This window comes from Tympanuchus pallidicinctus, unplaced genomic scaffold (assembly GCF_026119805.1).
Source record: "Tympanuchus pallidicinctus isolate F22 unplaced genomic scaffold, pur_lepc_1.0 scaffold3, whole genome shotgun sequence".
NCBI classification, from domain to species: Eukaryota; Metazoa; Chordata; class Aves; order Galliformes; family Phasianidae; genus Tympanuchus; species Tympanuchus pallidicinctus.
Window position 1 is genome coordinate 77672154 of NW_026294747.1, and position 22601 is coordinate 77694754.

General features: G+C 36.2%; 1 protein-coding gene across 3 annotated transcripts in view; it reads right to left on the reverse strand.

Annotated features, from left to right (window-relative positions):
• The window catches only part of MALRD1 (MAM and LDL receptor class A domain containing 1), a 208024-nt gene that overhangs the window by 166307 nt on the left and 19116 nt on the right, over positions 1-22601 (reverse strand). For all 3 annotated transcript variants that reach the window (XM_052693982.1, XM_052693983.1, XM_052693984.1), the window contains exons 8-13: positions 19475-19567; positions 17917-18124; positions 14866-15012; positions 10927-11036; positions 6233-6403; positions 4241-4361 (exon numbers count right to left, since the gene is read on the reverse strand). In XM_052693982.1, coding sequence (XP_052549942.1) covers positions 4241-4361; positions 6233-6403; positions 10927-11036; positions 14866-15012; positions 17917-18124; positions 19475-19567 — 850 coding nt within the window. The remainder of the gene's footprint in view (positions 1-4240; positions 4362-6232; positions 6404-10926; positions 11037-14865; positions 15013-17916; positions 18125-19474; positions 19568-22601) is intronic.

Consider the following 22601-nt stretch of genomic DNA (forward strand, 5'->3'; position numbering starts at 1 on the left):
TAGGGCAGACAGGTACAGCATTCTCTTGTATGGCTACAAAAAAACAAAACTCTTGAGAACATTTCCTTCCGCTATTAATTTCTTGTGATTACAGTCACATGAACTTTTTTAGTAATATGGCTTATAGATAATAGGTATATATCTCCTATGTAATAAGGAAAAGTAGGGCATATACAATGGACAAAATATACTGAGGGGGAAGAAAATGCTGTAAAAACAGCCTAAGTGATTTCACCACGGACCTGTATTTTTAACAAGGTAAACTCAGTGCACATCTCCTAACAACCTTTAGCTTAACTGTAGGTCTCAAAAAAATTCAGATTTTTACACAGGTAATTCACTATTCTCTGGGTGCACATTCATGCTAATCAATCCCAAATATGGCCCATGAAAATAACTGTGCTGTCACATACATTTGATACAATTTCATTTTCTAATTAATTCTAATTAATGACATGAAAAAAATCATATTCACTGTACAACTGTTTTTGATAGCAAGTCCTTTCTGTGCAGTGAGGCAAACATCCAATCATCTAACTAAAGGCAGCTTCACAACAACATTTTTAAGAAAAATAGTGTCCAAACATGCTGGTTTATTAGATCCAATTTTACTGGAAAACTCTCTGTTCTTGTGATATTGTCATTTGCAAATCCTGAATGTGAATGACTAGTGTACTGATATAGGAAATATAGGAAAGTCACAAAGTAATAAGAGAGCTTCCCAAATAATTAACTGACGCTTTTGTTGGAAATTTAGCAAGTCAGGTCTAAATCTCTCCTCCAATCTAAAATATTAGTGTAGTCTGCTCCCATATGGGCAAGTTCAAGCAATGGAGCTGTCAATGCAATTCCAGTCTCAGGTCCCTTCTGTTTACAAGCTGGCAACCTTTTCAATTCTTTAACTTCAGCCTATCCTTCTGAGCTTGTTGTTAATCCCAGCCTCACCTTTAAAAGTTACTCATCTGCCTGAAACAAAGGAGTAGGCTGAAACAAAGCATAGGAGACAAGTGTTTGGAAGGTGTTTTGTCAGTGGAAGGGTTTGCTTTATAACCAGAGAAGTTTTGTGCTTTGGTAAGATTAGAATCTATCCATATTATGAAAAATTCTTATAATACTTAAGGAAATTTTTATTTTACAAAGGTGGTTCTTAGAAACCCAATAGTGTTTACACCACAAACACAGTTATTAATAAATGATACATGCATCATTCTCTTCATTTGCCTTCTCAGTGAAACTAAACACTTCATACATAGAGAGTGAGATTATGAGCAGCTTATGACTTAGGAAGTAGCTTATGAGCAGCAACTACTTCCTTTAAGGCTGATCTGAGTATGCTTATGCTCAACTGGATAGTACATTGTAGAGATAATGATGATTAAATGTGATTTAATGTGATTAATTTTATTTAGCTACAATAAGATGTTTAGATATAGCTCAAAATCCAATAATCCACATAAGCGAACAAGAAAAATGAGTAAATTAAAAGAGAAAGAGAGAAAAAATATATAGAACAATTTGCAAAAATCGGAGACAATGCCAAAAATATCTTTATGTTATCAGATCACTTTCAAATTTTATATTTCCTACACCATGTAATTCTTAGGTTGCAAAAGTGAAAATTTGAACTCCACCAAAAGCATAGGCTGCAGACCTTAGAAATTATATCAAACATTCATCTTCCAGAACGTGAGCACACAACATGACAGGTATGTTAGGTCACTGTTGTAAATCTGCAATTTGAAAAAGACAGCCACTTTTCTCTTCTGCTTTAATGCGTGGAAGTCATGTGTAATAGCTTTATAGCCACAGTAAATTCTTCAACTGTAGAAGTTGTGAACTAATAGTCAGGAGTAGCAGCACTTGAAAAAGAGAACATTTCATAGCTTATATTTTATGATGTTTTTACTTTTCTCTACTAGGTAGAATAAATCTGTAGGACTTTTTTAGTCTGGGACATGTATTTTTGTACAATGAAACTAGGAATCTGGAATAAGTGTCTAAATTTTACTGTAATAATAAAAATAATATATATTAGAGTCACATAATTGCAACAAAACCAGATGAGATAAACTAATTTTTTGACCGTGAGCTACATAAAAACAGAATAATTTCAACGTATTATAAGGTTTGTACCAATGGTACTTTTCCTATATGTGTCATAAAATTCTCACCACACTCTGATTCTAAAGATGGAACACAGCCAAATTTAAAACATCTCAGAGATTAGATCAAAGTGAGGAGCAACAAAGAATTTCATTTGACCATAGTTAAAACAGACTATACAATGAGTTAACACGCAATCATCTAGTCTCATGATTTTAAGAAAAATAAATTCTCATTATATGTCTGAGAGTTTTCGTAAGTACAAACAAGAAAATTGTTACTGATTGAAACACATAGATGAAGCACATGCAAATGAAGTTCCAGACAAACAGAAATTGGATAACTGAAAAGCACCTCTGAAGAAGCATGAGATGTTTTAGGAACTTTTTTTCCATAAAGTGAGATTAAGCTCTACAACCAGTGCTTGCCTGATAACAGATAAATAAGTAATTAAAGGGAATCTGAGTGGATTGGAAAAAGCAGCAGTTTCCTTACCACCGCTGGTGACAGTGACTAGCTAGTCCTCAGGTGGGAATGCCATATGCCAGAATTAATTCACTCACATGGGAGTAAGGGCAGATTTCTCACCTGGACTAGTCCCCACAGATATGTAGGTTGTTCCAAAAGTAATGCCTCCTATTTATTCCCATGGAAACTACAACAAATACAAAGACCACAATAACACTATTTGATAGAGTAAATTCTCAGCTCCAAAATTTTTCAACAGTCACCCCCATAAGCTATGCACTTCTACCAGCCACGAACAAGAGCTTGCATGCTGTGCTTATTAAAATTTGCATGTTCATGCAGAACATTCCCTTGTACTAACATTTTCTATTTGGTTTCTACAAATATTCAGCAGGTGTCAGTGCATGCCAACAGGTGCCATTTTTTTTCTGCAAGGAGAAATTCAGTTCCACACCTATGCTTCATACTCTTTTCATACAATTTTTCAGATGTGTCTCTGCTGTTACCTGTCACACAGCAAAAAAACATGACAGGATACTGGTGATGTGATTCCACATCTACTGCCATACCACCAACACCCACCTCTGTTATCATGAGGCAACATAAGACAGGAGGCATTACATTAAGAGCACCCCTCATACTTTGCAGAAATTGGTTCACAGTGAAAATTCCAGGAAAAGAAAACGTTTGCATTACAGCACTAATAATGAGCTTTCAAAATATGTATCAGAAAACGATCCAAATTTCAATGAATGGGGAAGAGGAAGGTTAAAAAATAGCAAAAGACTACTGACTATATTTTAGCAGGTTTCTGAAAGAGAATGAGAGGAATGGCATGAAGCTTTTCATCTTTAAGTCATTGTGTTTAGATAATCATATTGCTGCTATGCCTTTGTGATTGATGCATAGAGTGGGTAGGTGTAGGAAAATAAAAATAAAATTATAATAAAAGAATCTTTCATCAATTATATAGTTACTTTTAACTAGACTATCAGACTGTATAAATATAGAGATATATAGACAGATATAGATATCAAGGAAATCTTAAAAAATTCAACACTGAAATTTTCCAACTCGCCTTTAAAATTTTCAACAAAGATGATATTCATCTTTCTGTTGGGTATAACTTAGCAGCATTACCACTGACTACATTTAGGTTCATGTCATTTTAGAACATAGCATTAATAGTAGGGATCTGAAAAAGCAACAGTCTGACAGAAGGTCATAGCTATGTTTCCATCTGTTCGCGTCTCAAGATTAGAGAGTGTGGGCACACAGACAAGTTTGGTGGAGCTTGCTTTGAGTTATGTATTTGACAGTGATGATGGGAGCACCCTCTTGCCTTAAAGACAGTGCTCATCAGTGAAAGATGTAAGATGCTTTGCTTCTGTCCATGCATTAAAGCATAAATGTGGGCAGGTTCTACACAGTAAGTGGTATCTGGACATTTGCTTTATAGCTTACTTCACAGAGCTACTCCAAACTACTTAAAGCACATACTATATAACATCGTGTGAAAGGTTTTATTACATACAGTTCATTAATGAAGCTGGACTTTTTTCCTCAGATTATGTCCTACTTTGTTACAGATGTCTTGAAGATGTCAGTGGGATCCCAATTACTTATAGTAAGCATCAGAAAAAAACACATTGAGAACTGCAAAACTTGCCTTTGTTTTCTGGCTTGATAGCTGATAGTGATATGTTCACAACTTCACATTCCTTTGTTATACTGATGTTATCTATAGCAACAGTAGCATTTGCTGCTCTAATGGTAGCTTGGAAAATGATCTGCAAAGATAAAGGAAGCAAGTTCATTAGCAGCAACATGATAAAAAGGCACATACATATTTCTTTACTATTTACTCTCTCTGCAGGACATAAATACCACCTACAGCCAACTTGGATTACCAGCCTGCAACAGCTAGACTGAGATTTGATCAGTCAGAAAGTTATTCCTCATCTGTCAAAGCCACAGCCGCATTTACTTACAGAAAGTTTTGTAACCCAGGCAACCTTGCCTCAATCTCAAGTGATAATAGCCATCGCTGCTTGAATGAGCTGTCTTCCTGCTGAAACTGTTAAAAACTATACAACTTTTTAAAAAAAGACTGGATGTTGTGTGGAGGGACATGGTTTAGTGGGAGCTATTGGTAATAGGTGAACGGTTGGACTGGATGATCTTTTAGGTCTTTTCCAACCTTGGTGATTCTATGATTATGTGAACTTTTAAAATGAGCATTCAGGACAAACAAACATGGCAATTTATAACTTAGTCTAAGTTCTACACCACGCCTGCTTTACTGAATAACTAACTCTATAATGTGTGATGATGTAAGATATTATTCCTTTACATCATTGTCTTAAAGCTTGTTGGGGACACAGATGAGCAAGCCCAAGCAAGTCCTAGGCACGGGTTGTGAAATCCTTTGTCTGGGGGACACAGATGGACAAGGCCAGGGGCAACAAGAGAGAGAGATGAGCTGTAGCTTAATGGCCGTGAAGCGGTCTTCTGTGTGGGCTTGTCTCAGGAGGGGCTGCACATGACTCTTACCCAAGTGCCCAGGAATGCCGCATTGGCAGAAGGTTAAAAAGGGGACCTACAATCATGAGGTGGATGCTTTCTGGCAACAGATTCTTCATGAAGAAGTTTTTGACATGAGAAGCCTCACGACCTCCCTCTCTCCCTCCTGAACTTGCTTTGCATTCTACCACAATTGCCAAAGAAGAACAAAGGTGTCTGCCATCAGATTCCTCATTACAGAATTCCTACAAGCTGATGGACTCTCCTGGGCCTGCTGTCTGAGTCCTGCTTCTTCCTCCCGGATTGGCTCTGCGACTTCTTTCTGCTACCTGCTTGCTGCCCAAGGCCACGCTGCTGCTCTCCCCCCCTGCTGCTTTTGGCTTGGACATTCAAATGTCATGCAACCAGACCGCTGCTGCATCCTGGTGGTGACTATCCCCGCTTTACACAATTCTTGCTTCTTTCCTATCTTTTTTATCGCCCTCCTTCCCTTCCTCGTCTCCCTGATTAGGTTTTATAATAAATTGGTTGGACCAACATTTGAACTGTTGTTTCTTAATCTCACACTGGGTATACAGATATTAAAAGAACCTCATCTCCCTCCTATAAATTGGAGCGAGACAGATGAGCATAAGATATGTAAAGTATAACTTAACTACAACAAAATCAATGTTTCTGATTTTCTTTAAGCTAATAATTTCAATAATGATTCTCCTCATTTCTAGTTTTCTGCTTGTAAATTGAGTATAATATATAAAAAAGAAAGTATTAGTCTTACATATGTTACTGTGAGTGTAAGGATTATAAGAATGCATTTAGAAATACAAGAAAATATTCAGGAGACTACAAATGAAAGTAGAGTTCATTTAAACTCAAGGTTCTGCACTTCTGTCTTCAGCCAACATAATTAAGCCCTCATTGATTAGAATTTTTTAAAGTTCTTTTTTTAAAAAACACTTCACTAGTCATGTACTGAAATCTGAGGTAAGGAAACGATGCTGCTCTTGAATACCTACACCTATTGATAGAGCTGAACTCTTTTTCAAAGGATAGAAATTCTCTTTTTACCTTCTATTATGAAAGTAATTTAATTCTAAAGGCCAAATTGGAGCTAACATTTGACATAATTTCCACTTACCTGAGAAGATAAGTTCCCAGCTGCACTGTCTACTACTGGTATACTTGCTTTTGTCCACTCCATCTCAGGCAATCCTAAAATATCGCACATTTTCTCCAAACTTCCATTCAAGGCAGTCCTCCTAAAAACTGAAAGCTGGGAGTCCTGAGATAGCCAATACCAAAATCTTACCTGTTGAAAGAGATCGTAATGAAACACTTTAAAAATGGTATAATCAATCTAAAATAAATTCAACACCAACTCATATAAGAGCATGGCTCCAAAATGAATGCCTCCCACTTTACTATGTTGGCTCACAATGTCAGAGACGGATGTTGGTGATATGGCAGGTTGAACCTTCCACCAATATTCCATTACATTTTGTTGCCACGTAATAGATGGCAGCAGAGAAAGTCTGATAGAAAGGCATCTGACATGGAAGAATATTTGAAACAAAGGTGTGGAATTGAATTCCTGCATCCAGAGAAAATGGTACTCATTGACATTAGTAGATTGCTGATGAACGTCTATGAAGACCAAAAAGTGGATAGAGCACACTGAAGGTGCGGGTGGTGCATTTTGACAACAGTCACATGAAAGACAAGCCACATTCCAGATGTTCATGCACAATTTTCACACTGTGAGCATCTCAATCAGCTCATCTGCATGAATCAGACGATTATGACCAGGAAACCATACAGAGATGAATATCAGTTTCAGTGTGTTGGAAACAGTGCTGACAACCTTGGAATTCTGCAGTCTGTGCCAGTGAATGCTCACACTGGAACAGAATGAACATCATTTGTCAGGATCTACTGAGCCAATACAAAGCTGAAGGTGACAGTCTCCTGAATCACACCATTATCGATAATGAGACATGGTGTCACCTGGACAAACCATCAGCTCTAATCACTACATTTGATACTGACTAAGCTGAAAGCTCAGATTTTCAGAGCCACACCAGAGAAGACAAAATTGATCCTGCAACAAGTGAACAGGGCCCATACCATGTTGAAGACCATGAAGTACATTGCCAGTCTTAGTTTTTGCACCTTCTGACTTCCATCTGTTTGGACTGATGAAAACTTTACTGTATTAGCAACACTTACCTAGCAATTAAGCTGTCACAGCAGGTGTGAAACAGTGGGTTCACTCTACTGGGCAAAATTTTTTATGAACAATGCATACAGACTCCTTTTCATCATGGAAAAAATGCACAAATGATAGTGGCAGCCATACTGAAAAATAGTGTTTGGTAACTGAGAAGATAATTTTCTATATCAAATAGTGTTATTTTGCTCTTTGTAGCTCTTTCACGTTCCACAGAAATAAATAGGAGGCATTGCTTTTGGAGCAAAACTTGTACATGCACTGTAGCCCAAAACAACAAGCAGGAATATACATTACTGTGACATAGAAGAAAGTTAGGAATGGCATGCTGAGGAGCAGTAGTATGTCCAAAAGTAAAACCACAATATAAAGGAAAACTTATTATAAAAAAAAAAAATTTAACTTGCATCTATCAAGGGATATACACCAATTGATATCATCTCCAGTAATTTCTCTTCAGTTTAGTACGAACTTAGAAGGTATTTAAAGATTATTTTGCTCAGAAAATGTAAAAAATGGAATAGCTTAATGATTATGTTAATCTCTGAAGACTTAGTCAGGATTCTTATATGTAGGGAGCCTTATTTCCACAGTCAACATCAATGACAATTATTTGAAGTCAATCATCTATTGAGCAATAACATGTCGATAGCTTGAAACAAGTGGATTGACTGCTACATAGGAAAAATAAAAACCAATTTCTGCAGCAATTAGGCTTGAAAAAAATGCTGCTTGTCCAACAGGCAAGAACAAAGAGAAGCTCATCACACTATGCTTGCCCTGAAATACGGAACAAAGCAGATTTAACTATTTAATTCTAACCAGACAAAAATTAAGCAGAGAACTGCAATGAAAAGATAAGATTTTTAAAAACTAGTTTTTTAGTGTGAGCTCTTCCAGCTTGTTCACATTGTGAAAGACAAAATCTTTTTTTTTTTTTTTTTTTTTCTCTTACATTTGCAGACTTTATTTTCCTGCAAAAGCCTTGATAATGCTTGAAATGTTGTGAAGGTAAAAAATGAGCTGCTGCACAGTTCTCTGCCCATTTTCATATGATCTCACACAGAACACCTTGGATTCTCACATTACTGAGAGTAAATTTCCTTTTTCTTCTTCCTCCCTCCAGTTTGTTATCAAAAATTAATGAGTTAAGAAATTCAGACCATGTTAGGCTAATGGCCAAATGTAACTGTCTTCTGCCCCAGAACAAGCACAGATGAATGTGTTAGCTTTCAATCACACACACGAAAAAAAAATAAAGGTCTTTTGTTTGAGCAGGACAGTTGACACAATATAATGATTTTCAAGAACTTTTTGGACAAATAACTGGCAAAACAGTGTGCTGTGTGTGCATGTAACTTTTGCTGAATTTACTGTGAATGCAAACTTCTTATCATTGATTATGTTATTGAGAGAATAAACAAATACTTGAGCAAACACCTTTCTACCCCCCTTTCTAAATACAAAGAGTATGTTTATCAAATATATTTCAAAAAAATCTCCTGACTTTTCCTTACATAAGAAATAAAATTATTAATAATAAAAACTACCCTTGCTTGCTACATCTACATATTCCATTGTAGACTTACTTTTCTGTCAATAAAAAGTACTTAAGCAGAGAGCTGGGATTGAAATTTGCTTCTACAATTCTAAAACCTTAAGCTAAATGAAGATATTTCTTAGCTGACAACTACTGAATGACTGCTACAAGAAGCTGCACAAAGAATTTACTTCTAAGCTTCAATTAGCCATTGAGGCATAATGCAAAACTGTTATCCCTCAACTCCATTTTTTTTTATTTTTTTATTTTTTTTAAATTTGACCACTGGAGCCAAAGAACTTGTAAAGCTATTAATAAACATAGATTCTTTATGTAGATCCCTTTATCCTCTCAGTGGGACATCCAACATAGGACAACATCTTACATCTAAATACAGAGAACATAACACATCAATACACATCCTAATGAGCAACTGCTATTCCTTGCTGTTTCCCAGAAATAAAAGCCTAAAGGGAAAATGTGGCAGAAAGCCAAGCTTCCAGTTTTCAGAAACACTCTTTTTTCAGACATATATAGCAGGATGAGAACTTTCACTGTTTTGGGGGGGGGGTTTTGCTGAATCTTGGGTCTTTAAGTATACACAATATGTGCATGCTCAAAAATACCCTTAATTTCTGACTACACTGAAGAAGTGCATGTGCATCTCTACTGAATTTATGTTTATTTGGAATACATACCAAACACTGCAAGAGGTCTTAATTGGAACTACTCATTGACTTACAAATTAGTTCTGCCCAGGTAACCTTAAAAGATTCTAAGATGAATTTATCTGAACTTGAAAAGTACATATCTATTTGCTATCAAACTCTACAAAAGAGATTTGAAACTGCCTGGATGAACGCACTGTATGCACAAAGGTTGTTGGTACTCCAAGTCTAGTGGGACAGGACTCTGATGGGATTATGAGAGGCTTTCGGTATTCCTTGCAGCAGTGTTGTGCTCGATTTCATTCTGCATCTATTTTATTTGTGATTCTTTACAACAATATGATGACACGTGAAGATCAGGGAGGGGCAGATTGTGTAAAATGATAGAAAAGTATTCTTAAGCTGTTTACAATGCTTCCACTCAGCTGCAAGATGCAACTATTTAGCTGAGATCTGGTAACTCACCGATGTGCGTAGGCTGTCAGCTACAGCATCAAATACAACAGATTTATTTAAACAAACACTTGTTTCAGATCCCTCAGCCTATGAGGCCCTCATGCTGCTAAGAATAAATTTCTGCTATTTTTCTGCGCTATTTCCTCAATTTCAACTTTAAAATAATTTTCTTGAAAATGGCAACATTCTAATCAGAAAATGCTGTTCTCATGTTTAACTCTCAGACTTGCTCTCTTTTATTCCTTTCTTAATAGCACTCCTGATCCTCCTTTTTCCAGTTATCTTTCTATTTTCTCAGGTCAAGTGCCATTCTCACTTTTGCATTTCTCTAAAGAACTATAAGATATTTGATAAACAACAACAAAACCGAACTACAGGTTAAATGGTTAGTGACTGCACAGTTCAGTTTAATAAGCAGTCTCCTCAATTAATAAAACTTAGTACATGTCTGAAGCATGATAGCCAATTCTCTCCAATTATTCTATCACATTCAATCCATGTAGAAAATTCGAACCACAAATCCGTAAAGGAAAGCTGGAAATAGGAATGTCCAGCTAACAGAGGTAACAGATAACAGCATGAGGATTCTTTGCCAGCTTTGGCTCAAAAGGCAGGCTTGATTTGACTATGCGGTGATATGGCCCTTGTAATATTGTTCAGCTAAGTTTTTCACAGCATAAAAAACCTCTAAAGAATATCCTTAAATCTGAGCCTACTCATAGAAGCTCTAGAAAGAATAATAATCAGATACAAAGGCAGCAAAGCAGCCAAAAAAAAAGTACCTCGCTGCTCCTAAAATATTACTCTCTTTCTCATTCTGCAGTAATTCAAATGGAGCTAGTTTTTCTGCAGCAATGCTAGAAACAAGAAAAATAGCATTTCAACACATCAGGTGACTGATAGCTTACAAAGGTTGGAGCAGATTAACGTCCAAAACTTACCTGACAGCAGGAATAACCAGGGGACAGCTTGACAAGGAAGGGACTCCCCAGATCAGACATGGCTATCTCTGTGTGCATCTGATACGATCCACTGAAGTAGATGAATGTTTCTGTAAACAAAATTCAAAGAAATACAAGAAATATGTCATGTTCCAATGGCAAATAATTACCTCAGAAAGGTAACTATGTGCTCAGTGAGGCACAGGAAAATTACTCATAAATGTAAATAAATGGAATAGCATTACCTTCAGCTCTACCCCTATGATTAAAGAGGAGAGAGCTGTACCAGCCTGTGACAACCAATATCTGCATAAACAAAGAAAAAACAATTGCTGAATGCTCCTGTGCTCCCGGCTCTTTCCTCAGCAATAAAGTCCAAAGATTAGGAAAGAGGATGAATTTGAAAAGGTGTTTCTGCAGCCATTGCTAAAATCATAGAATTGCTCAGGTTGGAAAAGACCTTCAAGATCACCAAGTCCATCATCAAGTTAACCATAGTACCCTAACTCTAACAATCCACCATATCCTGAACACCACATGCAAATGGTTTTTAAACACATTCAGAGATAATGACTCAACTACCTCCCTGGGGAGCCTATTCCAGCGCTTAACAACCCTTTCAGTAAAGACATTTTTCCTGGTATCCAACCTATGCTTCCCCTGATGCAACTTGAGGCCATTTCCCCTTGTCCTGTCACCTGTCACCAGTGAGTAGAGACCAATCCAACTCTCTCTGCAATCACCTTTCAGGTATTTGTAGAGAGCAATAAGGTCTCCCTTCAGCCTCTTCTTCCCCAGACTAAAAAGCCCCAGTTTCTTCAGCCACTCCTCATAGAGCATATTCTCCAAGCCCTTCACAAGTCTTGTCTTTCTTTGGACCTGCTCCAGCACCTCAATGTCCTTTCTGTATTGAGGTGCCCAAAACTAAACAGAGTACTCGAGGTGGGGTCTCACCAGTGCCAAGTACAGTCCTGCTCCATTCCTGATACAAGCCAAAATGACACCAGCCTTCTTGGCCACCTGGGCACACTGCTGGCTCATATTCAGCCAAGAGTCCATCAGTACACCAAGGTCCCTATCAGGCAGCTTTCCAGCCACTCATCCCCAAGCTTGTAGAATTGCCTGGGGTTGTTCTGACCCAAATGTAGGACGTGACACTTGACCTTACTGAAACTCATACAGCTTTCTTTGGCCCATTGATCCAGTCTACCCAGGTCCCTCTGTAGTGCCCTTAATGCCCTCCAGCAGATCAACACTCCCTCCCAGTTTGGTGCCATCCATGAATTTACCGAGAGTGCATTCAATTCCCTCGTTAAGACCACTGATAAAGATGTTAAATAGGAGTGGTCCCAGTACCAAGCCCTGGGGTACTGGCTCATGAGCCACTCATGACTGGTTGCCAGCTAGATTTAACTCTAAGACTATCTTGTTATGGTGTCTTCAAGGTCTTGAAATTCAGGAAATAAAGTTTTGCAAAGAGGTGTTCACTTGCAGTTCCCCTGATTTTACTATGCAGACAGTACTGAATGCATCATCCTCTGCCCTGTTCAGGCAAAATTCTTCAGACCTTTATCCTCCAATGAATGTCATCACCTTGTTTACACCAATTCCCTCAGGCTTTATCACAGTGTGGGGAGAGCAAAGGGACTGCTGGAGAACAGTACCCTGGAGACCGAACCATTTAGACCACAGCTTAACCCTAAAGGACACATTTAAATTGGTTTTAATAATGTTACAAACTGAATTTAGAATAAAAATTGATTTCCTTTAGGATACAGTACTCACTCTCCTCACAGCCCAGTTTTAAGCACGCTAACAATGTTGCAGGCCATGGGAGCCAATGGAATAAGCTATATTTTCTCATGGGGTCTACAGACTTGACATTGTTGTCTGTGCTAGTGGGGATGAAAGCTTAATTAAAGATCTAATCTGAACCCTGGCAAACAAACTGCCTTTGGATTTGAACTACAGCAGATGTGCTTCAAACAAAGGTAGGAAAGGATAAACATCTTCAAGGGGCCCTAAAGCAGCATATTTTGAATGCCGTCAGTGCTGCCTTCACTGAATACTGAGACTTTTTCACGAAAGTCTATGCAAAGCAACACTAAAGGCTGTCTTGTTTGTACATTGATATTACACACATATTGCCTTACATCTTGGAAAATCAGCTATTGTGCTGCCTCAGTCACACTCCATAGCCATTTATTTCCCATGGATACATAATGAAGCAGAGGGTTAGGTCCAACCCCATGTGAATAGTCACAGATCTTTAGCTAGACTGGCACAAAGAGGTAACCATTCCAGCTCTGTGTACAAGCAGGCATGCTGCACTCCACGGCATGAGGGAAACTCCCCTCATTGCAATGCAAAGACACATCAAAGGATCCTCTTTTAATTTGCAGCTGAGGCTCTACAGTAGTCTCCTTAAGATTTTCATTAATCAAAATTTGATGCTGCCCTCCCCAGGAAAGAAGAAAGATGAACACTCTGCAATATCACAGATAACTATTTAAACCCGAAAGTTCTGATTTAACATTGACAAAAAACTTGCTCAAATTCTGAAAGCATTATTACAGATCTGTGATGTGGCTAAAACAGGTACAGTAATAGACTGTTACAAAACCACACCAGAACAACCTTTGCATTGACTTACACGGGGAATGCATCATTACTGGGTTTGAGAGTTACTGTGTGGTAACCTCAAGGTCTGCTTGAGATAGAGGCTTCAACCTGCAGCCTGTAACTCTGTAAAGACACAAACCTACTATGAAATAATTCAGATATCAAAGCAGCTTAAGACCTATTTAACATGCTTGTTACACTGCAGAGAAGTTTCTTCAGGCCGCCTTCATTACAACTACATCTCAACAGTGCCTAGAATAACCCACGTGGGAAACCTGCAGTTACATCGGGTGCTCCAGCTTTTCTGGAGCTGTGAGCAATGGGAAGCTGAGAAAAAGCAACATTTGCAGATAACACACTAATGAAGACTTTTGACCTTCTACTAGTGTGACAATAAAATACCCAACTGCTACACAAAAAGCAAACAGCAACCATTTGTTGCACTTCACCACTCAGGGACCAGCAGCATATGAACATGCAATAGGAGTTATTAGATAACATGCATACACATAATCACAGCCCACTAGAATTTACCCAGAAAACAAATTTGAAATTCTTTTGCCATTGAATATTTAAGGTAGAGTAATTAAAGTTTCACTTTCCTCTAATGTGAACATGTGAGAGAAGCATGGAGGTCTGAATGTAGTATAATATACACCATTGCAAAAATTAATTTAAAAGGATATAGTCTATAGCAGTCCAGTCTCCATTGGAAGCACCATAATAGTTACATTTTAATACAAGAAATGTCACAGAATATTTGCAAGTGTTATTTGATAATAAGCATATTAGGCTGGTTTAAACAGTACATTAATAACACTTCAATTTCAGAATAAAATTAATAAACTAACTCTCTTTTGGAATCAACTTTTTCCAAATGAGTGCATTTTATAGCAACTAAGGGTAGAGAAAGAGATATTGGTTTATCGTGGAGAAAAATCAATTTACCTGTACTCTATAAAAAAACTACAGTGGTTTTTTCTCTAAATATTTTTTGAAAAAGCCCTTGTGAATGTTGGAACCAAAAGTGATCATCAAATCTGTGAACAAGGTTAGCTATATCTGGTCAAAAGGTATGATCTCAAAAAATTCAATGTTGCATCCAGTCTCATTTTTCTTCACTTGTCCAGCAAACAAAAGTAAGGTTATAAAGACACAGCAACCATATAATATCTAAGAAAAAACGTCCTTGAAAAACAGGTTCTCTGTAATGTTAGCTACATTATATACATGTACTATGTAGCATACATTTAAAATTCAGTTTCATCAGATAAGCATCATTGAGAATGTTTTATGTATATGTATATAATCTCTCACCATGTCCAGATATAGTTGCTTGATCTCTGTCAGGGAGTCTGCTGTCAAAGGGAGCCCCTTCTTTCATTATGTTCCACTTAGTATCACTCGTGCTCAGTGTTTTCCATCCACAGAAGTCAGAATCAAAATTACATACAGTGTAATTAGCTGTTGTACATAGAACAAGATATAAATAAGTTGAAGTGGATGTATGGTTTATTAGCTTGTGGTAGCAATGGTAATGGGAGGGCGGTTGAACAAGATGATCCTGAAGGTTGTTCTCAATTTTGTAATTCTATGATTTCTATACAAACATTGAAGAGTAGACAATTTCCAGAAAGACTACTGTTTCAAAGAGAAAATAGGAAGTGCTCCGAGAACTTCTTGCCAAGCACAACTTGCAGTGTTTACTAAGTATGTATGTTACAAATTTAAAAATATATAACAGTAACCATACTGCTTCCAATGCTTGATACTAGGCATAGTAATGCAAAACTTCATTAGATTAGATGACAAATAAAGAAACGGGCATCAGCATGGGAGGATTCTGATATCAGCATGAAAGTGGTCTTTTTAATCTTTCACATGATTTAAGAACTCTTTCTCACTTTCCATGTTTCTATTAACTAGGATTTGTTCATTCATTTTTCCACTATGATAAGAGATCTAGAAGTGATCTCTATTTAATACTACAAGCATTTAATATTTTTTTCACTTCATTAATTTCATTGATTTCAAAGACTGTTACATAGCACAAAATTGAACAAAATTTCTTCCTACAGAAGTTCAGATTTTTCAAGTTTTCAATCATATTTATATAAATAGACAGAAATTATGAAATACAATAAAACATAAGTGCATATAAGTTCTTACAATAAACTACATTTTCACATCCATTCATGTCAAGTTAACTTGAGCAAGAAGAAACATTGGTTTTCCTTCCCTACTGCAATGAAGCAAAGAAAAACCTTAAAGTTAAGAATCCTTCACATTGCTAAGAAGCAGCTGTTTGCCTTTGTTTTTATTCAGTATAGAGGTCTGACAGCTCTGCATCATGAGAGCACTCCATCAAAGAAAACTACTGAGGATATGTTCAAGGATAAATGCTAGAATACCTAAAAGAATAGAGGCTAAAATATACCCTATTGTACCAGATAGAAATTTGTATTGGAATTTAATGTGAATAGATATAGTTCACTCAAAATATCACAGAGGACAATGTCAAGACGACGTGGAAAATGTACACAATGGGAAGAAAGGAACAAAAGAAAAATATAGGACAGATTTTGCTTTAGGTCTCTTTTGTTCAAGACTGCAGAAAGTGCCAGAAAGACAATTTTTCTAAGCTGATCAAACTGCTGAAGAAACAAGTTTCACCTTCAGAGTTCTATTTCCTGAAAAGGGGTGTACATATGAAGTATTCAAGTATTAGCCATTAAAATAGACAACCTTAAAAAGAGTCTTTTTTATTTTAAAGTTTTTCTGTCTTCTTTCTTCTCAGTTATTAGACCAAAGAATCAAACACCTGCTATGACTCACTCATATTTTAGAAAATCACTTTTTCCTCACGTTTTATTTTTGAGAGGGTGAGCATACTTTTGTGCACTGATCAAACAAGATGAGAGCTTTAACCTGAAAGTGCTTAAACACAAACTGAAGCATATAATCTCAATATCTCAGGTTAAACTGAGAAACTGTTAAACTTAATTTCTTTAAATTAAAACATACTAGAAGTGAACTGATAATCAGTGCCACGTGGTAAACCCACTGAAACTGCAGAGGCAACAGCAGATAACAGAATACTAGGCACAGTTCTGGAAAAGGATTGCGCATTCCCTGGGTCAAGACCTTAATTCCAAAGGTGCCACAAAGGACAGCATTGACTCCCTAATCTTTTCTTTCTGTGCACTCTCCAGTTTTTCTTACCCAACTATGATAAAAGCAATATTACCTGGTGACTCCCACTGACTTTTCGTGTACACTATAATTACACACTGACTATACTCAGGCTACTGTTTTTCAATTACACAGTGCCAAATCTCACTGTGCAGCCACAGGGTTTAAGATTAAAATGTGTAATAGATTGTGGGCATAGAGTAGTATAAACCTTCATATCTAAAATGGCATTTCAACGTTCACACATATAACTTGTTTCATAGATAGTTACTGCATGGCTCTTAAAGTGTTTGAAAGGAACAAAAGGTTAAAACTGTGAAATAAAGAGAACTCAGTCAAAAACTGCTCCTGAATCTTCTCAGTGAATTTGAAAATAAAACATTAATAGTGTCCTCCATCTTGCTTCTCTGAGTGACCTACAACGGTTTAATCTGCTATCCCAAAAATAATTTATATCATTACTAATATCTAAAATATGCATGCAGTTTTCATCTGCAACACACATTTACATGTTGCTGTCAATAGAAATAGATTGTCACTTTTTGTCCCTAGAAAACAAGTGCATTCATCACAAAAGTTATTTTAAAAGCTGCAGTCTCTAAAAATACTTTTAAACTGAGGTCTAAATCATTTAACAATTCTCAAACATTTTCCCTAATTTTCTTTCCTGTTTTTTCTTTTGACACTGCAGTGAAAACTGTCTTCTAAGCAAAGTTACCTTCAACTGAAAATAGGATTTAGATAAACCTGAAATATAGCTCATGTCACTCAATATATTTTCTCCCCAAAACTCTGACAGGCTAAGTTAAAGAATAGTTCTAAATGAAGTTCTATGGCAGATTTCAGTTCCTTTCAAATTAAAGAATTATGGATCGTAAACACTGAAGACAAGGGATATATTTAGAAAAAATGCACAAAATTTTGTGGTCCTACTCACCTTTCTAAATCAAAAACATATTGCTAAGATCAGGTAAAGAAACACAAAGCAGAAAAAAAGAAGCAATACACTGTGAACATGGTCATAAATTCCTATAACAGGAAATACACTAGAAAAAAAAACCAAACACATAAGTAGTAGAAGTAAGTTTTCTTATTTTTTTTCTTGCCATTCCTTGGATAGATCTATTTAGGTTTCACTATTCTCTTCAGCACTTTATCCTTCTAAAATTCACTTACAGCAAGCTCCTGGATCCTCATCAGTGTTGTCAGAGCAATCTGGGTAAAAGACACAGGACGATCCAGGCTCAGTAGATTTCCCATTAGTGAAGGCGAATTCTTCTACAGAGCTGAAAGTTGAAGGCTCTGAGCGTGCAATGTCCAAAAACTGGATGTTATTTAAACAGATGAAGCCTGTCTTGCTCTGGATTGTTCCCTTAAGTGTCAGCTGTGCATTGTTAAAGTTAAAATATTTGCATTAACAGACATAGAAACTTTTTTTTCCTACTGTGAAACAGTAATGCCCTATTTGAAAAAAGCACTGGAAGCCTTCCATTAGAAAAAGATGTCAAATTTCCAACTGTCTCACTGGCCCATCTGACCAGTTTATTACAAATCCTAATCAATCAGAGAGATGGGGAATGGGAGGCTGGCAACTATTACAAATTAGGATGATGGGCTAAGGAAAGCAGGTGATAGGAAAGAAGCAGGAATTATGTAAAGTGGGGATAGTCACCACCAAGATCCAGCAGCGCCCCAGTGTAGTCATGCGCAGGGGGCAGAAAGCACAAGGGAAGAAAAGGGGCAAGGATTTCAGATAGAACAGAGAGAAACTATAGAAAACACACTTTGAGACATAAGCAGATAACTTCCTCTAACTTCCTGTGCCCTTTACTTTGAAATCTAAAGAAGCATTTTCCATTGAAGTCAATACCCAATATTACAAAATCTTCTACCATTGTCAGCTCTCTAGTTGTTCAAATGGAAAAAAAAACCAATAACACTAAAAATATTACATGGTTATGTAATTACAGTACCTTTGCTTTCCCTAAGCACAAGTGATCGTGATGTTTCTATATAACAGAGAAACATTTTGACTGCATAAAACATCTTCAGAATTTTGTTTTTGGATACTACAGATGATCTTATACACATCTGGTTCTTTATATATACTTTTTCTTACAGGCAAAGGAGATGCAAGTGACAACAATAATTTGTAATACAGCACCTTGCTGAAATGCATTCATTTGATACACATCAAAGTGTCAGTGCTCGCAGTAGGCTTGGTCTTTGCCTTTTCACAGAGATTCAGCAGATTGTTGAAACAGTCAGTTATAAAAGTAATTCACATTATAATGGAAAAAAAAAATGTTGACAAAATTATTTAAAATAGAAGCCTTTAATTCTTTTCTGTAAATTAAAAAGAAAAAATCAAGGGGGAGATACTCTCCCAATTATTCATTCATGCTATTCCACTGAAATCACACAATCATTCACATCATCCCACAGTGGCATTTGTATTTAAACGAACTGTTAATAACTAAGATGGACTCAGTTGCTCTGCTAAACTATGCTGACATATGTATGCATTTTCTTGCATGTCACTAAGGCCAATATTTTCATGCTGTACACTTATTACTGACCTGTGATCAGAGCTTTACTCAACCGAAGTAATGAGGAACAGAGCCCTTCAGGATATATATACAAACTTAACAAATTCCTACGTATCCTAAAACATTTACAGACAGCAAGGTAAAGCATTTTCAAAAGACAAAGCACTTGCCTTTTTCACTCATACCTTTAATTTTTCTAGCCCTGTTGGTATCCGTATATACACTTTGGCCCATTCTTTGTTAGTCGTGATGTTGCTTTCCCACAAGACATACTCCTCCTATGGAATGTAAATATAACGTTAAAAGTTATCTTTTGACCTTCTTTTGACCAGTCACTTACAGTAATTGTTGTTTTTTTTTTTTAATACCCTAGACAGATCGTCACCGTATATGTAGTTGTAAGGAAATACAACATCAGAAATTAATTTGCAATCTTTGCATCAGTCTCTGTGAAGTGAGGCAAACAAATATTTACAGTGATTAAATGAGTTATTATTAATTATTAGAAGCTAATGTGATATTTAATTAGCATGAATGATACGTAAATTAAACCATACTATTGCCGGCTTTAACTATATATTTCCATGGCATTCTCAACACCAGCTCCTCTTTTAGAAATAATTATTCCTCATAAGTTGTGTTACTATGAGATTTAGTTTTCTTTCTCAGAAAGCAACTTTGAGGTCTGTCAAAATTACCCAATAAACTGTAAAGAAAACATATTTTTTTAATCTGTAATTTTTTCAGTTACTTCAATTCCCATTTTTACTTTACCTCCTGGAAATGATAGCTACATGCTAAGGTTCCCTTTACGCAAGTATTCAAAGCCCCATTAATGTAACAATCTGACAAAAAAAACCCTCATTTTTGTTCTGCTTCTTGTTGTGATCCCAACTGGAAAACAATGGGACCAATGTAAAGAAAAGGAGCATAGTAATGCGAACTTCCAAGCCCTGAATAAAATCTCAAGAATCTGCACCAAAAAGAGCAAAAGAAGAAAGTTGAAGGGACAGGGAAGGGGAAGAGTAGGAAAATTTAATATAGGATATAAATAAACAGACAATTACACAAATAAACTGTGAGGTGAGACCCCTATTGTGATACTACGCAAAGAATTTGTCATATCTTTTCCACAAAGGATATTACAAAATTAGAAGCAGTTCAAAACCAACCAAGCAAAAAAGATATGAAGCAGGATAAGAGAAACAGAAAGTATGTTGTACAGAGAAAATTTGAAAGAATATTAAGTGTACTTATGTAAGATGAATAAATGGAAATATCATAAGTTAAGAAATCCCATCAATTTCATAGACAAGGAGAGTTATCTTTTTTCTGCCTTGCAATATACAAGTACTTATCCTCTTTTCCTACAAAGGATTCCACTATTGTGACACTTTAAAAAAGTTGAAAGACCATTACTCCATTGAGTAAGCATTCAAAAATTAGTTTTGGAAAATTGTAGGACAGGGCTAAGTCAATATCCTAGTTCCAAACATAAAATGATATAAGAGAACAAATTTGGACAAGCCATATGACATAGAAGCCACATAAAAGTCAGTTTTGAGATTTCACATTAGTATAAGATGTGGGTATTTTTCTACTAGTTCACTTGTTATGTACTCATAGTTGCTTATCAAAAGACTTTCAATACTGAGGACAATTCAAGCTGTGCAAATCATGCTGCTTTTTGCTAATTCAAGCTGTGCAAATCATGCTTCTTTTTGCTAAATAATTCAGTTTCCAGAAGAAGTCTGCAACATCCAGATATAAGACACAGACAAGGATGGTTTACTAGAAAGCGCACTTCATGACAAGTTAAAAGTATAGCCTGATTTTAACCATAGTTTAAATGATTTCTTTTAGTAATATATGAGTGACAGTATCTGGGTATGCATCCCTACACACATACACACCAGTAAACAATAAATGCAGAGGATTCCTACAAGGTACACATATTTGAAAGAAGCCTGCATGTATCTGCTAACTACAATTTTTTTCACACTTGATTAACCACGTAGGTACCCATTCTCATAGCTACCTTTCTTCCCAATTTATTTGAATAAAGATAGCTTGTGGAAGTAGACTATCAATTTTTCTGTTGCAGCATCCAGACTTGCCAGGGCTGTTTTCATACTGACATCAGGGGCAACAACTTTCCAAGTCAGTTATTGTATTATGGACATTATATTACCCTCTGATTTTGTACAGCTCTAATAAGCCAATAACACGCGATATTTTCCATTTTCACAATGTTTCTCTGTAGCGTTACTTTCAATACTTCCACAAATGGATTAGACTCTCTAGCACATTCCTTGCTTCTCTTGCTGTCTTTTAGAAGGTTCAATGTATCAGTTTTAATGTACTTTCTCCTGAGATTTATGTTAGTGATTCAGCGAAGTTGTTCAAAATACCTTCTGTCTATTCCCTTTACATTGATATAACACTATCTGCAAACAAGTTTTGTAAGACTAAAATGTACAAGAATTATAGGATTTGTTTCTTCTTATCATTTTTTTTTCCTAAGATAATGCTACTGAGATTTGAGGAATGAAAGAGATTATCATGACTTTTTCTTATCAACTCATTTTCTAAACTACAGCATTTTTTATTTTTGACATCTCACTACAGATACTTTCACATACTGCTGTGCAACTGCTCTCATCATTTTGTTCCAGCTTTTTTCATCTCAGTATAATTTAGAACAAAGTCTTATTTGTTCCTTCAAAATGATTAATGCACGATCTTTTACTTCTGCAGATGAGTGTAGTGGCATGGGTTTTGCCAGCACTGCTGAACACTTGCTGAAATTTTAATGTCTTAGTGTAAAAACATGCCTGCACATATAAACAGAAGTTGTGGGCTATTTTATTTTTAATGTATATCCATCTTTTTTGTAGGCCATACAAGACACAAAGATTAAGAAGTTAAAAGACAGAAATATAAGCTTATTACTTCCTTGGAAACATAAGTAATAGAGAGAACACGATAGCCTGAAGTCAACAGTATCTTACTTGAAAACTGAAAGTAAAAAAAAAAAAAAAGTGCTCAATTTATTGAATGATGAAGATTAACACTGCCAAATGCGAATGCAGTCATTGGCTGAGATAGAATATTAAATATACATAAGCCTAAAGTACTGAAACTGAGAAGGAAAGAAGTACTAAAATAAAGAATACATAGTGAATGAAATATCTTACTGCAAACAAACAACTGAAAAATTGTGAAGAAATTACAGATCCTTTGTTCTCCCAGTTCTCTGTTATAGGTAAGGGGAAAATATACAATATACAAAATACACAATTGCAGCGCAGC